The 16763-nt window shown below is 42.5% G+C and overlaps 1 protein-coding gene across 1 annotated transcript in view; it reads left to right on the top strand.

The window, feature by feature from the left end:
• The window catches only part of PDIA5 (protein disulfide isomerase family A member 5), a 41214-nt gene that overhangs the window by 19955 nt on the left and 4496 nt on the right, over positions 1–16763 (top strand). Inside the window, exons 11-16 of the mRNA XM_072417907.1 lie at positions 275–411; positions 3295–3362; positions 6098–6261; positions 7888–8018; positions 14491–14561; positions 16165–16299. Coding sequence (XP_072274008.1) covers positions 275–411; positions 3295–3362; positions 6098–6261; positions 7888–8018; positions 14491–14561; positions 16165–16299 — 706 coding nt within the window. The remainder of the gene's footprint in view (positions 1–274; positions 412–3294; positions 3363–6097; positions 6262–7887; positions 8019–14490; positions 14562–16164; positions 16300–16763) is intronic.

Raw genomic sequence — 16763 nt, 5'->3', positions numbered from 1 at the left:
CTTAGAAGCTATAAAGTAACATTTGAGCGATCTCCTGGTACTCCGCCTGGAACCACACGCTCGGTCTCTTTGCCTATGAGTGGTGCTTCTGGTTTCCTCTTTCCATAATGATGATGGTGGTTGATTTTGCCAAAACCACCAATTTGTGATTTGTACAGGTCTCGTCCAGGTTTTCTGACATATTGCTAGCGAATTGAAGTGTATATGAAACTGAGAAAAGTATTTGGATTTTCCCTCTAGCCAAATTCTTTACATTCTGCCTTTTTTGCCGCAGTCCACAGCCGCCAGCCCCTGAAACCCCAGAGGTTCCGTGGACAGAACAGGAAAGCGCAGTCCACCACCTGAGCGTTGCAGACTTTGATGAGTTTATCAAGGATCACCCGTCTGTCCTTGTTATGTTCTACGCCCCATGTAAGTCCATAAAAATCTTGTAAAAAATCTTCCTGTGTGTCCCAACCCATATATGTTAGTAATAATTTATATTTTTAAAGTGTTAACATAATATGCCAATCTTTACATTAAATAAGGGTTGCAAAAAGTAGACAGATACAGACAATGACACAGGAGAAGGAGAGGACCCTGCCCAAAAAAAGCTCAAATTATCAATCACAACTAGTAGAATCCTTGGCTTGTAATCGCGTTCCAGACAAAAGGTGGAAGATAAGTATTTATACTTATTGGCACTAAACAACTAGAAAATTTCTAAGGGGACTTTTAAGGCAACTCCAAGGTTGTGTCTATAAAATGTGTAGATATAGATTGAGGATAATAGATGATTACATGCAGAAAGTACAAATATTTTTATTTACAACATATAGTAAATATTATAATGAAAAAAATATGTGAAAACCATTGTAAAGAAGGTTCTAAACACAAGACCATAAGATGATTGACCTTGTAGCATACCCCATAGGATAAATCATATCTTGCTCTAAAAAGTGTGTCAAAGTAAAATATGTGAATTGTCTGGCCCTATTTTTTTTTTTTATTTGTGGGAATCTAATATCTCTGTTCACAAATTTTCAGTTCAACGCTGTAATGTGATTTTTTTTTTTACCTCAATGGAAACAGAATCTGTAAGCAAATAAAAAGAAACACTTGGATAATAAAATGTGAGAAGCAACAAAATGTGTCAAAAAAAAGTAAATTAAAGTAAAGTAAATTCAAGGTAGATGATCTGACTCAAGATGACAGTCTAGAAGGTTATAAGATGAAGATTATGCGGAGAAGACCGAGGTGATGGTGATGAGGAGGAGAGCGAGGTGATGGTGATGGTGAGGAGGAGAGCGAGGTGATGGTAATAATGGGGAGGAGGAGGAGAATGAGAGCGAGGTGATGGTGAGGAGGAAGAGGAGGAGAGCGAGGTGATGGTGATGAGGAGGGGCAGGAGAGCAAATTGAGACATGATCAATATTTAGATGGTTGAAATGTACAAGGCATTTGGTAAAAGCATTGCAACTTGTCACAGTGGGGTGAGGATCAGAGGCTGCGGAGATACTTGTGGTTTTTGGGATGTTATGTGATTCAAGTAGAAATTATGCTTTTTTTGCTCCCATCCCTACTAGAGACTGCAGTGGTCTAGGGGGCAAAGTACCAAAGGGTCACTCTTTGGGCACCCAGGGTGTTAACAATAATCCCTAGTTAGCTGCTTTTATTTAAATGGAAAGGTTCATTTAGCTTATCTAATAAACCATTTGGACAGCCTTTGGTTTGGGGGTGGGGAGGGGAACCTTTGATAGAAAAGCCATCGGCCCATAGCTGTGCTTAAAGCGTACCTAAAATCAGAAATTTCATTTTACATAAAAGGGTAGACAACCCCTCTTTTTTTTTTAAAGTACAACATTTTGTGCAGCACCGCTTCCTAGCCTAGGCGATCAAGAATGAATAAGAGCACAAAGCCTCCTGGGATACCTACGTCAAGCATCTCGGGAGGCTCTTTGGTGCCGATCTCAGGGCATGCGCAGAAGGAGCCAAGAGAAAAAATTGCCAAACTCACGCATGCGCAGTTTTTTTCCATCCTACGTCACCTGATCTCGCGCCTGGGTCGGGTGACGTAGGATGAAGAACCAGGAGGAAGAGGAGAAATGGTGGTGCCCAGATAGCCGACTCCAGGATGGATGCCAGGACGATGCAAGACCCGATGCAAGCCACCCCCGGATGGATCGGACTGCCCTGCCAGAGAATTTTTTTTTTTTTTTAAGGCACTTTTCAGTTTAGTTCCTCTTTAACCAGTCCCCAGGTTCCAGACTGATAAGACCGGTGACAAATGTTGTCACCAGCAGCATTATATCTCCGGGAAGATCATCCTAAAATGGACCTGTTTGTTCTGCTGATTAAAGGCGTGCTTTGTCCTGGTAAATGGACATCTCGGTGTGAATTCTCCAAGCGCGAGGCTGCAGGCGTCAGCTAGGCACTTAGATCTCTTGCGGCATGAAGAATAGATTGAAATGTAATGATGAAATCCTTGCTGCCTCGTGCTGGGGGATTATAGCAGCGGTGCTCTCCCGGTGCTGCGCGGGAACAATGTTTATGCTAATTCTGATTCTTGTTAAACGACACATTTTCCTGCTAATATTTCACCCCGGAGGTGGCCATATAAAAGTCACTAATTGAGGAAAATGACTATAAAAGAAGGAGTTCTGCGGCACTGCCAGAGACCGCCATGAAGCTGGAATGGGGCGACATTGTGGCCCTCCCAGGGGGCTTCTATCACTTGGAGCCCCACAGGCTCCTGTCCGCAATAGCAATTGTGCCGTGAGACGCATTCCTCTAAGACAAAGTGGCAGATTCAGGTAAGTGTCACAGTTGGAATCTGGTGACCTACATCAGCCTGTCAGAAGAGCTCAGTCATGTCACCTCTAAGTCGTCGTGTCATCGTCTCTGTCTGCGGCTTAGCCGCCTCCTGCAGCTCCTTTATTTTCCATGTTATAGAAAAGTTTTGTAGGTTTTTCAAAATTCTCTATATTGCTAATGAGGTTTCACTGCAGAAAAAAAACATATTTCAAAAGATAAAGCTGGTAATATGAATAAAGATGGTGAATGTGCAACAGTGAACACTTCTCATGCCTTCTGTCCATAGAGAAGAATGACAAAAAACTTCCACTATATACAGCTGTTTGTGGAACGTGTTACACCCCTTCCCTCTAGATGGAGGATACGTATGGGAAAGGCTGTCATTTCTTTGTGTATTGGTATTGCTGCATGAGTTCAATGTACATTACTCTTGTATCTCTTTGCTCTGCACTGTGACAGATGAGGGTGCAATGTGAATTAATAATATAATTATCTCTGCAGGGTGCGGACATTGTAAGAAAATGAAGCCGGATTATGAGAAAGCTGCTGAGAAGTTACATGCGGAAGATGTAAGAGTCTTTATGATTTAGTTTACAATTTCCTGGATCTTGTCTTTGTCGTATTGGCTGCCTCTTAATACCCCCCCTTCCTTACTTTCCCATTTTACTTTTCTGGCTGTAAGTCCCTCTTCATGCTTCCAGGTGATACATGAGGTCAGCCAAGTCACTGTTTCTTATAACTGAGGGGCTGAGCAATGATTCTGACCTTCATGACCCAGAGGACCCCTGTATAGGATTGATAGGCACAGACGTAGATCCCTAAAGAGGACCTGTACTGTGAGGGCTGTGCACAAAAATGACAAGCTCAGGACAAAAGGAACAAGTATTGCCTGTAGTCTCCCCATTACAAATATGCCATGCTGACTTGTTCTGCACTCTTGGTGGAAACAGAGCTTTGCTTTCTCATGTCAGAAAACAGTGAACAGCACAGTAGTGACCTCACTGAATTTCACCCGAAATCTGGTGAGTATAACATAGGCAGCTGGTGCCTTAGATGATCTCATGTTGCAGAAATACAGGTATGGAGATATAGAACAGGAGTGCCTAGGCACAGGGGGTGGCTTTACTTCGCTATTGTCTCCCCTCCCCAACCAAACAGGACTTCACGCCAAGGCTGGACCGAACAGTGCCTGGAAGCTCCCCATTGCAGCTCCTGTCGTCTGCTTTGTGTCACACCTTTGCATATCATTATGAAGTAATTTTGACTTCAGATAGATACGTCCGTGTGGTTTGGAGTGACTTGGGTTCTAAAAGTTGCCCTTGCAGAAAACCTTCATCAATTCAGAGGACTTTACTTCACTCCTGGCAGCTCAATGGAGAACTGGAGAAGCAAGAATACTCAGCTGCTCTCTGGTTCTGCCCTCCGCCTATACTCTGCATTGAGGTCCTGCTCCGCTTCTCTTCTGGTTTGAATGACTTCCAGGGTCAGGTACCCCACTTCGTGTGAGTCTAGGATGTCAAGGAAGCACCCCCAGAGAGGGCGTATCTATTTTGAGACTAGCAAAATGCTGCATGAAACAGCTGTATGACATTGCATGAGCGCATTTTTTTAAAACCACCCACTGCTAAGGCCAAGATAGGTGGCACAGGACTCCATAGTCACCTAACCAGACTAAATATGCCCACAAGAGAGGTAAGTATGCTGCAAAACAAAATTCATGAGTGAGGAGGGTGATTTGGGTCTTCAATAAGCTGGAGTTGGGCTTTAGGCTGATTACATCCTCACGACTCACAAGTCCCACTTAGAATTTTAGAAATGATTTGGGTAGTTTGTGAAGCGCACCCATTCTGCGGCTTGTTAGCGCTTCATAATATTTATTATTCTTCGGGGAATTTTTATTTTCAGGGCTCTGATGGCACATTAGGTTTTCACAGACAGAAGCCGGCTAATGCAATAGAAAATGGACTAATGAGAACAAGTCGCTTCTCTTCCAAGGATCCTCAAGGAGATTGTGCCGTGCGTCGGCTGATTGCTAATTCACTGCTCGTGCCAAGACCCGAACGCCTCCCGTCAGAGAATATTACAGGAAAAGCCCGAGCGTCTTGTTTATTAGGAGAACTGTTTGCCATTAGGATTAATTAAACTTGTCATATTTGGAGAAATGCAGAAATCCACCGTTTTATTAGAAAATTGCTTGATGGGGTTTTTTTTTTCATCTCCCCAGCTTGTTTTTTCCGCTCGCCGTGTGCTTGGCTGGTACACCGAGCCGCATTAATCACTTAAATTCTAATCAAGTGAATAAATAATTTTGAAGGCTTCTACACGAAGATCAGCCTGCTTGGGTAAAGTGCGGCATGTCTTGCGATTGCATGGAAATTAACTGTGAGGTGGAGGTTTGAAGTTTACACAGTAACAACACCTGGCAATAGCTGCTTTAAAAATCGGGCACTTTGCAGGGCTCGTAATTAACGGCTAATTAAAAGATAAAATAAAACCGATTTATGCTGCAATTTTCACCGTCAATCAAAAAATTCCCTGCTTTACAGAAGGCTGATATCCAGTCACATTCAGGTTCCTACCATGATTAATAAAAAATAAATTTAATGAATACAGTGCTGATTTAATCTGTGTGATTTATTTATGCCCAGAGCTGAACTTTTATCAGTTATACCTGCTTGAAATTACAATGTGCCTTAGAGGCTGCAGCAAAGTCAAAGAGACCACCTTATTTCCTGGCTGGAGCATGCCCAGCCTGACTGTCCCTGGCTGCCGCCTTTTTTATATATTGTACCCTACTGGCCTCTCCCACATGATCTGCCTGCATTACATAAAAATACAAAGAGACTTAGGGCTTTATGTATAAACCAGGGAATCTTACATTCCTTCAAACATTCCCTGATGGGAATCAGTTACTGCCATGTAAACACATGGACCTGGAAGATTCCCACCAGAGAATGTTTGAGGGAATGTCTATTCCCTTTTTTATAAATGGAGATCCTAGTGATGTTCTATAATAAAGTATATAATGAAATTGTTTTTTGGAATAATTTCATGTTGATGGAGGGTATACAGGGAAGTCAAAATAATAGATTTCATAAAGATTAAAACACAAAGGTGATCAACACTCTTTTACGTATACCCTGCCATAAAGTTTCTGCTATTTTATAAATCTTCTATACTGACCTATTATAGTATTTATATAGCTCCAACATATTACACAGAACTGTACAATAAATAGACCCATATCATTCTCGTTGTCTCAATTTCCCGGCTTGCCACTGATCACCACCTCTTATTGTTTCAGGGTGCCGGAGTATTGGCGGCGGTGGATGCGACTATTCACAGGCCTCTGGCAGAGCGGTTCAAAATCTCTGGCTTCCCAACCCTGAAGTACTTTGAGAATGGCGAGGAGAAGTACACACTGCCAAACCTGCGCACGGAGCAGAAGATTGTAGAGTATATGCACAAGTAAGATGCCTTCCATTGACATTGTGAGACTCATTGTGGAATCGTATTTCTTCTTGTGGTTCTCTAGTATAACACAAAATATATCAGGGTGTAGAGCAAATCTGCATTTTGTTCAACTGTCAAAATGCAAAATATACAGAAGCCGGGACTGACATAGAAAGGTGCAAAGTGTGTCGCTGCATGAGGGCCTGGACCCTCCTCAGCCAGCAGGGGCCCATAAGGGAGCCCCAAGCCAGTTCTGCACTGTGGGCTCCTGTTGGCTATGTCCTCCACTGATGATGATGCTGTAATCCAACTCTTTCTCAGTGTTCTGGGCTCGCCAGTGCTCCCAGGGATCCTCGGATGGCCCTCATTGGTGGAATGATGGTGAGCAAAGAAGGGATTTATTATTACTTAGCTGATCTCTGCAGGAAGTAATGAACCTGAGAGCGCTTGGGACTTCCAGGTTCAGAGCCATTGGATTCCAGCTCATGCAACCTGTCAGTCAGCACACCATTTACCTGCACGGGGAACGGATGCAGGGGAGGCATTAAGGGACCTCTGGTGCCTCTATAAAAAAGCCACCCTCACTCTATATAGTGTATAATATTACATAGGGGGCAGCTTGTTGGGCCCCCCTTGTGATAGCATTAAAGTCTAATGAGAAAATGGGAGACATTGACCAACACCAATATGAACTAGAATTCATCTATTATAGGGAATGTTTTTTTTTGCCTTCTCTGGAGGGTTGTGATTAGTTTAGTTTTTTATTATTTAACCCCTCGTATACAGATGTAATATACAGAATATTCATAGAAGGGTTTAGGCAAAATGGGGCCCTGAGCAGATGAAGTGAGGGGCCCCAAATATCCAGCCCTGCATCCCCCTGCGCCACCTGCCATTCTCTCAGTTGGGGCCTTGGGGAAGGTGGGGGTGTCTGGAAAATTGCCTCTCCCCCCCCACCCCCCCCACCCCCCAACTATCCCTGCAGACATTTTATAAACAGAACAATACTGATGGCTGATGGTGAGCCGCCCCAGAAGCAATAATTTTATGCCATAAATGTTTATTTGCTTTATTCCATCATTTCCAGTCATTGTCCTCCAGTTCTGACATTTTCAGTGGCCACTTTTTTTTGTCGATTTTAATATTTATTTTATTGTTTTCTTTTGATGTTTCATATTCGGCTTTAATTATTTGGATCAAATCTTTGTGTAAAATGCACAATAAATACAGAAAGGAATATGGTACTTAAAGCTGAACTCCGTGAAAAACGGCTAAATACGCAGATTAGGAAAAAAGTATATAAATATATTTTTACAAGTACAGATATTTGTATTTTTGTTCAATCTGTATCCAATCCTGACATTTTTGTGGTTCGGTCAAACAGCACATCTGTGTGTGGTAGGGAAGGAGACCTCTTTGTTCTCTGCTGTCATGTAACATTTACAAGTTTCCAGTCTGTGATTGGATAGTAAATAAGAAGCAGCACAGCACCAGAGATCTCATCTCTGTCATTGTGTTCTCTATCAGGTCTCAGGTCTCTATGAGGTTTCTGAGGTTCTGTCTGTGTGCTGACCAGAAGTCCCGGATCTCAGACCAATGCCTTGTATGTTCTGTGCACTAACATGCATGTTCTTGTGACAGCCCTGAAGCTCCGCCCCCTCCAGAGCCCGCCTGGGAAGACAAGCCATCTAGTGTATTGCACCTCCTGGGGGACGATTTCAAAGAGACTCTGAAGAAGAAGAAGCACGCTCTGGTCATGTTCTACGCCCCCTGTAAGTAATTCTGTGTCATCCGTAAATGTAAAAACCCAGAATACTTTATTATTACATGTGTGGGGCTGCCTCTTTCCTCTAGTCCTGCACAGTTGTACTGGCTCCTGGGATTGGTATTCTGATTTCACAGCGCACTGTGATTTCCTTCATTAGAAGCTGCAGCAAATCAGAGCCCGACTCATTTCCTGGCAGGGGGATCCAGCATCATCCAGCCCTCCCTCTGTAGCCTGCCTGTCATTGCCTGCCCCCCCCCCCCCCTTTCATAGTTGGAGCTTCAACAATACATATGGGTGTTACCTAGGATGGTCCACTCATAAAAGAATTTTGATATTTGCATAACTCTGCCAGTTGCTTTTGTTAGTGCTAAGGACTAGGGACTGAGGCTATGCTGGCACTTTTTTATGTTCAAGGGGTTTGGTTTAAGAAGCACATCACTGTCACCGCAGCTAGTGATTTTTATTAGCAATAAATTAAAAAAGGTTAATTGGCATTGTCTTGTTGACTCCGGTTTGCTCAGCAGAGAAAGAGGTCTCTAACTTAAGGGCTGTCACACAAGTAGTGTGTTTACTGCATGTAGCTCTGGTGTGATGGTTGGCCCAGGTGTCACAGGGTTTGCTCTAGAAGCCAGGTAGGAATAGACCTCCATGTAAATGGGAAAAGAGAGCACCTGGGAGGGCTCAGGGCGGTGACAAAATTTGTTTGCGTATCTCTCATCTTGAATATTACTGATCTATGATGAAATGATTGTGACTGCAAGGAGGCTGCAGGAAATCAACAGGACTGGAATCGGACAAGAATGCAATGTCCTCCCGTTGGGTTGCATCTACTTTAGATGCCATTTAATTCTGCTCATTATTTCTCTCTCAGGCCCGCATGGAAGTGGTTAAGCTTCTGGTGTAACATGTGAAGTTTAATGTCTTTGTGGATTTGCATTTTTTCCCGATAACATCCGAACAAACATAATCTCAGATATTTTCATTACGCATCTGCCAGCAGATTTCAGCGGAGCAGATTATCCACCTCGAGCAAAGAGAGTACGGATAAGTCTATAAACGACTGCGTGGTGCCAGCATGCCCGCCGGCCTTCGGCGCATCTCCTGCACCACTCGGATTTCTGATTTGTGTCTCGTTTTTTAATCAACGTGCGTCACTTCTAACGAGTACTAAGCTGGTTTGTAAAGACATTATTTACGATTTGAATTGAGATGAACCGTTTATTGGACTTGTAAGTGCAAATCGTAGAGCTCCGCTGTAAATGTGTAATCGTCTGTGAAATTTATCACTTCACAAGTGGCTGTAAAAATGCTTTATTTACTTACCTTATTTATATATACAGCTCTGACATATAGCGCAGTGCAGTACAGAGAACACAGAGCTAGTACCATCAGTTTTTTTTTGCAGAGGAGCTGACACTCTAATGTCCCCACACAGTCACATACTATTATTATACATTTATTTAGAGCTGACATATACTGTAGTGCTGTAGAGAGAACACTGAGCCAGTCCCATCAGTCTCTGTACAGAGGAGCTGACACTCTAATGTCCCCCAAAGTCACACATTATTTTAAGGTTTAGTCTACATGGACTGTTTCCCATTGAATTTAGGTTAGCCCCTCATTGGAATGCATAGGAGTTTCAAACATGGGCTTCTAAAGCCTCAGGTAAAAGCCGGGCAAACAGTCCATGTAAACTAAGCCTTATATAACTCTGATATATACTGCAGTGCTGTACAGGGAACACTGAGCCACTCACATCAGCCTCTGTACAGAGGAGCTGACACTCTAATGTCCCCCCACAGCCACACATTGGTATTATACATTTTTATAGCTCTGGTTATACCGCAGTGCTGTACAGAGGACACATTTCACTGTGAGGTAACAATGCATGTGCTTCAGCAGATGCAGCACTAAGATGGTTAAGGGCACATTATGGGTTATGTAAAATTTTGGGACCTTAATGGAGCTTCGTTTTGCATTTAGAGAACAATTGTGTCAGCCTAGCCGAACGCAGGAACGCCGTTATCATTAGAGATCCTCCGAACGGTCTGTTTCAATGAAAGATTAATCTATAAAGAGCCTCTGAGGAATCGCTCTAAAAGCATTTCTCTGACATCTCATTGGTATTCTTGCCAGCTGTACGTGCTCTCCTATATCGTTATTTAACCTTTACACTGCCAGTAACATGCGGTGACTGTGCGGTTCTTAGCGGCTTATTTAATAAAATAAAGTTTCATACTTGGTGGCCAGTAGCAGCCAATCAGGCTTGGGGATGGGGTAGACGATGTTCAATTCCTGCATTTGTAGCGCAGGAATTGAACATTCATCTTTCCTGCAGAGGTTCTGCAAGGGTGATGCTTCTGAGGCAGCTCATAAATAGCTTTGATTTGTGGCGCTTTGGTGCTGCGCATTTTATAGAGATGCATTTGTTGCAGAGCAAGTCAAATGTTAGTTTTGTATTTTAGTACATGATTAGAATGAAAAAGACACCCTCAACAGTACACAACAATTAGAACCATATTTTGAACTTGCAGGAAATTTAACAGTTTTGCAATTAAGTATCCAATTCTTAATGCAAAAAATAGGAAAATAGTAAAAGATGGCAGGGCGGCTTAAAGCTTTTGGCAAAAACTTGATTCAATAGCCTCAACAGTTACAGATCCAATTGCTGCCTTTACAAACCCAGATATTAGCTGGTGGAGGTAGCTGGGACATCATTACTGTGCAGAGAAGGGAAGGGTTCAGTAGCTCCACCCAATACAGGCTGTTTGCACAAAACAGAAGGTGGCAGGACCAGACCAGACACTAAATAAGGTGACAGAGCATGTTTTGCTGGTCTTTATTACAGGAAATTTCAGCAAAAAGTGCAGTAAAGGTTTCATGCTGGATTATTGCACATTTGTGGGGATGGTGCATAGAGGACACCAAAAATCTGATAACACTACCCATGCTGCTTGCATTAAGATACAGGTAGTACCCGGGTTATGTACGAGATAGGGACTGTAGGTTTGTTCCTAAGTTGAATTTGTATGTAAGTCGGAACAGGTACATTATTTTAATAAATGCAATTAGGACAGATGTTTGTCTCAACATATTATTCAGCAGCGTGGTGTCAGTTACGGTATGAAATACTCACTGTAAATTAACCACAAACAAAAACAAAAAAATACTTTATGGAGCCCAGACATTCATTAACTTCTGGAGCAAGCTGTGCTTTGATATGCAAAAGAAACAACTGCAGAGTTTGCCTTGGCCATTAAAGAGTTACAAAATGCTGCAGAAAGAGCTCAGTCCTTAAGATAACCCACAACCTCAGCTGTGTTTAGCAAAAGGTTTCTTCTGTAAGTCATGCAAACCGCCACCCTCCAAGCTTCCATCCGGCACATGAGGGAGCGGGGAGTCGTCCATATGTCGGATATCCTTAACCCGGGGACTATCTGTATTTCCTTTTGGATTAAGACTAGTTTTGGTGCACACTGGCACTATACACGAATGGCCAGTCTCTAGAACCTGAAGATGGTTGGGAAGCATTGGTTATCCATTGCAATTATGTAAGCAATAATAAATTCTTATTAAATGTTCTATCCCCAAGTTTAACTTTATTAATGTAAGGTTCATTTAAAGTCTGTACAAAAAGTCATGTACCCAGCATCATTGTCTGGGGTAAGATACTTTACTAGATAGAAATAATAATCTGGCAGGGGGTATTACCCTTCCTCTCCATATCTTACAAGATTTGGCTAGTGATAAATATTAGAGGTTCTGAACTGTGGGACCTGAGCCCAAGATGTAGGCAAATAGAAGAGTCCCCAAAACTTCCTGTCCTCTTCCTGCAGTAGATCTACTCCCCATTACTGACTTGCCATGCCTTCTTCTGTACTCCATGGAGGCGGCCATCTTGGTAGAGGCAGGGTTTTGTTTCCTCACATTAGAGCTGCCCTCCTGGTATCTAGTGGTGTAATGATAGAGGTGAAGGAATCCCAGATCCACAGAGTTGGGAGATCCTTGCACTGCAGGACCTCAGGTGCAGCTTCCTCCCCATCAAGGAGAACAGGGAGCAGCACTGTTGTGACACTACCAAATCTCACTCCAAATCTGGGGACACCAACAGAGGCTACAGAGCCTCTGTTGTATATGTGAGATGATCTCACATATACAACTATAAGGATAGAAAACAGGAAGAATTCTTTCAAGGGAAATCCCAGGCACAAAGTAGAATTTCTAAACATTCCCTGTAACACCCACCAATCACTGAAATATCTGTTTTGGGTGGACTGACCCCTTTACATTTTCTCCATGGTTGGGTGCAATATCTGTTTTATCTTCATTTCTTTGAGCGAGTGTGACAAGCAAATATCTGTGCTATTTCCCATTCCTGTTTTCAGTGCTGACTTAAACCGTCTCTCTGATCCTTGATATTGAGGATTATTGGATTTGTAGCTGACAGTTTTAATGCCCTAAATAAGGCCAGAAAAAAATTTAACTCTGAACACACAGACTGCGCTTTTCCCTGTGCACGGCCAAACGGCGGGAGATGGCAGAGGCAATATTTTAGTTATAATGAAACTCTGACATATACTGCAGCGCTGTACAGAGAACACTCAGCCAGTCCCATCAGTCTCTGTACAGAGGAGCTGACAATCTAATGTCGCCCTACAGTCACACACTATTATACATTTATATAGCTCTGACATATACCACAGAGCTGTACAGAGAACAAAGAGCCAGTCACGGGGATAATTAACAACTATTTGATTGGATAGAATCAGCTGCATAGGATGATATCAGAGGATGAATTCACTTGTTATTTTTTCTTCGCAGAACCAATATGGTTGGCTTGTTTTTGAATGACAGGTACACTTTACAGGGTTCTCCCCAGGCCCTTTTAGCTGGGTGCACCACCCGGCACTTTTCAGCACCCACCCGGCTGTTTTTGGGTGGTTACTAAAGAGTTTGGTCACAATACAGGGGCTGCCACCCACCTACAATTTCTTCCCACCTGGCTTAAAAAAATTTCTGGGTTGAGCACTGCTTTATAACTTGTCTTATTTTTTTTAGTGCTCTCATTCTCTATTATGTGTTTATTTTATAAATGAAGCAGGGGGCATTTCCTTAATTCATTATTTTTTTTTATACATTATTTTATTGCAAAATAGCATATTAACCTCTCCGGAGCCCCCACACCCCCCTCCCCCACCATCTCATTCCCTTTTAATAAACTCTGTAATTACATAAACTTCATTTAAAAGAACATACGGCTGGAGTTTGTCTTTTGTTCCCGGATATCTTTCCAATTAGCGGGAGAGCCCATCTTTCGCAGGAGCGCCATCAGCAGCGTAATTACGCCTAATTGTTTGTGACATGAAAGCTGCAGAATAATTATGGCAGTTCTTAATTCTTTCTCATGGCTTCAGCGGTGGGCACTGGTGTCAGAGTCTCGGTGCTGTCACTCCTTGTGCTGCCCCCCTGGTATTCTGCAATGACAAGATTCACCTTAAAGCACACAATATGTTTTTGCTGATGGTGGCGTTCAGCTGTTGCTTGGGATTGGAGCGACCGAGAGAAATCATTGACCCAAACCTGATTATTGGTGACTAGCAGAATTGGGAGGTGGCAGAGATGGACTGGGAAGTTAATCACCCTTCACACAATGAGTTACTCGCTGCTTGTGCCCAGCGGTTTATTTTTTTTTATAGCACAATTTCATTGTCTTCCTGTTCTCGCTACAATTGTTGTCAATAATTGTTACTGATTACCGTTATTATTTGTGACAACGTAGCAAAGCTCGACTGCACTTACTGCTCAGATCAGCCTTTCAGCTAAACAAGCGGCGCTTTAACTCCCACCACCTGGTACCTACCCAGCCATTTGTAATGCTTTGGGGTTTTCCTGCACAATGCACTTCATATTCAGTAATTTTGCAGATCTCATGCCACTGCCCTGTCTTTGTCCGGCCCTTGTTTGGCTTCTAGTGCACCCTGAGCTCAAATAATTCCACATAAAGGTGAACTGTCTTCATTCTGCTAAATACACAATGTAAATGCATTCCAGGGAGTTGTTTTATGTGCCAATAGATATGTATTTCTCTTTTTCCAATACTAAGTTTTTTTTTTTTTTTTTACAGCTCTGTCACATAGTACAGCCATAACTGGCAGTGCAGGAGACTTTCCATTGTATCTGCTGCAGATCAGTAACATTGATAGGTCTTGTCCCTCCCCCGAGACTGATGAATGGGTTTGACTATCACTCCTCTCCCTCCTCCTTTCATTACACTTCTGTCACTGCAGAATAACTTTTTATACAGTGGCAAGTGACAGGTGGTCAGGACTTTGTATCTGGGACGTGAGGCTACCCTAATATTAGAGGTAAATTATAGGGGCGCTTGTAGTGTAGAGATGTTTTTTTCCGTGACATAAACTTTGATTTCCATTATTTCTGTACTGATCGTATTGTCTGTTCATTTCCTTCCCCTACAGGGTGTCCACACTGTAAGAACTCTGTCCCTGACTTTACATCCGCAGCTGAAGAATTCAAAGATGACCGCAAGGTGAGTAGATGTCCCTCGCTTGGTGTGGACTGGCACAACTCTGCCCAACCATCCCCGTGTACAGTACACCTGCTTTGTCTATTTTGAGAGGGTTCTTACTATGCATGTGCCCATTATAACGGGTTCCCACCATCTCTGTGTGGTCCCAGGTCTGTACACCTGCTGTGCCCATTATGAGGGGCTTCGACAACACCTGTTCTAAGTTCCTGGGTCTATACACCTGCTGTGACACTTCTGTAAATGAGTCTGGCCACAAGACTCCACCTACAGCTATCACTTTATGGTGGGCTGACCCTATTTCAGTACTCCGGCACACAGGTTCATCCCCCTTTTCAATTCCTCCTTTGAAATAAAGAGAAGTTGATGAAATAATGCAGAAAAGTGGCTTTTTATTCCAGAAAATAATTTGTGTTTTTTCAGTAATCTCAGGGCTGAAATCCTTCTGTTCTCCGAAATAATTTCACTCAGTAAATAGCATTTCATCTGAATTATCGTGGGCTTAATGAGATGATGGAGAGCGATCCTCTTACTGCCGCCATTAATTGTGTTCTGTCCTTTTTGTTCCCACTTTCCCCGTTATCTGTAGCAGAGTCGTTCTCAGTTGTAATTTAAAAGTGATTTGTTGCGGGCGGAGGGATTCTTTATCCTCTCATGGCCTTGTATGCAGCATTGTTACATATGACCTTTAAATTAAAACTGCAGCTTCAGAAATGAGAATGTTGTAGAAATTTATCCAGGGTGCCTGCATTTCTTTACTTCCTTGCTTGGGAATTGGCAGACTAACACATTTGCTAACATAAGATGGACATCATCAGTGCCTTGCTGACACATTTCCGAAAAAAACAAGGTGAATGTCATAGTTAAACAAATGGTAATGTAACCCCCCCCCCGATCTATCTCGCTGACTACACTGGGGTCTATGGAGCTAAAAAAAATCTCTCCCTCTCCCTCCCCTTAATGGTGACATACACCCACCATGGTGCTTCATGCTGCCCTGTGCTGACATGGAGTATAATGATGTGTATGCTCTGCGGAGGAGCACTTTGCTTATTGGAAGGGCATTTACAATAGATGTCACTACCTCAGTGATAACCATAATTTATGATAAAGATAAAGATATTCTGGTGATGAGCTATAATAATTCCTGATTAATTATAGGAGAAAAAGTTATTGAAAAGAGACCTAACTTTAGCAAAATATTAAACATGTTTTTCTTTTTTTGTTTGGTATTATTGTTATATAATGTGGTTTAAATGTTGGATATCTTTTTACTGCACGTATTTGGATACATAATTTGTGTATACAGGTGCAGCGGTTAAGGCACAGATATACAGGTACGTAGGGTATGGCCCTGCAGAATCATGTTAGGAAGAATGATGAGATCATATGGCTTTCACAGTATTACAAAAAAATTATGACCATAAAAGTAACCATTTTGATGGGATATTTAAAAGCTTTTCATCAGCCGTCCTAATTTTCATTTATTTCCCACAAACATAAGGCTGTGAATTTAATTTGTTCTTTACAGTAGGAATCCTCACCTCTGGCATAGCTGGATCTCCATCTTCGGAGTCAAATGATCTCCCTGCGTCTTGTTTTACAGATTGCCTACGGCGCAGTGGATTGTACCAAAGAGAAGAACCAGGAGCTGTGTAAGCAGGAAGGAGTCGAGGGCTTCCCAACCTTTAACTACTACAACTACGGCAAATTTAGTGAGAAATACAACGGAGAACGCGCGGTGAGTGCGGGTGAACTCCTCACCCTATTACATCCTCAGCTATGTTCTGTGTTGGGGATATTGGTGTTAAAATGAAACACAAATTATGAGTTACATTTTAATTAGGGTAGAATTATGGGCAAACTTTATACTGATGGGAGCCTTAAAGGGGGACAATGCTGCTTTGTGATTTCACAACATTGTCACTCTGTTAAAACAAGTGGAAATCTTAATGGTAATGGATTGTTTGGAGGGATGAACAGGCAGCCAAACTATGTTCCGGTGAGGCTGTGGGAAGGCGTATGTAGGCGGCCTTTAGTCTAAATGCCGCAGTGGGCTGGTTCCTGGAAGGAGATATGCAAATATTAGAGTGCTTTGGTTATTCTAAGGAATTGGCTTTTCATTGGTATGTAGAACACACTTCATAACCCCCATATGTAATGCTCAATTTACAGTCAAGCTGAACAAGGATAGATGATAGAGGA

Source organism: Pyxicephalus adspersus, chromosome 7, assembly GCF_032062135.1.
Source record: "Pyxicephalus adspersus chromosome 7, UCB_Pads_2.0, whole genome shotgun sequence".
In the NCBI taxonomy this organism is placed as follows: Eukaryota; Metazoa; Chordata; class Amphibia; order Anura; family Pyxicephalidae; genus Pyxicephalus; species Pyxicephalus adspersus.
This window is presented reverse-complemented; position numbering and strand designations above follow the sequence as displayed.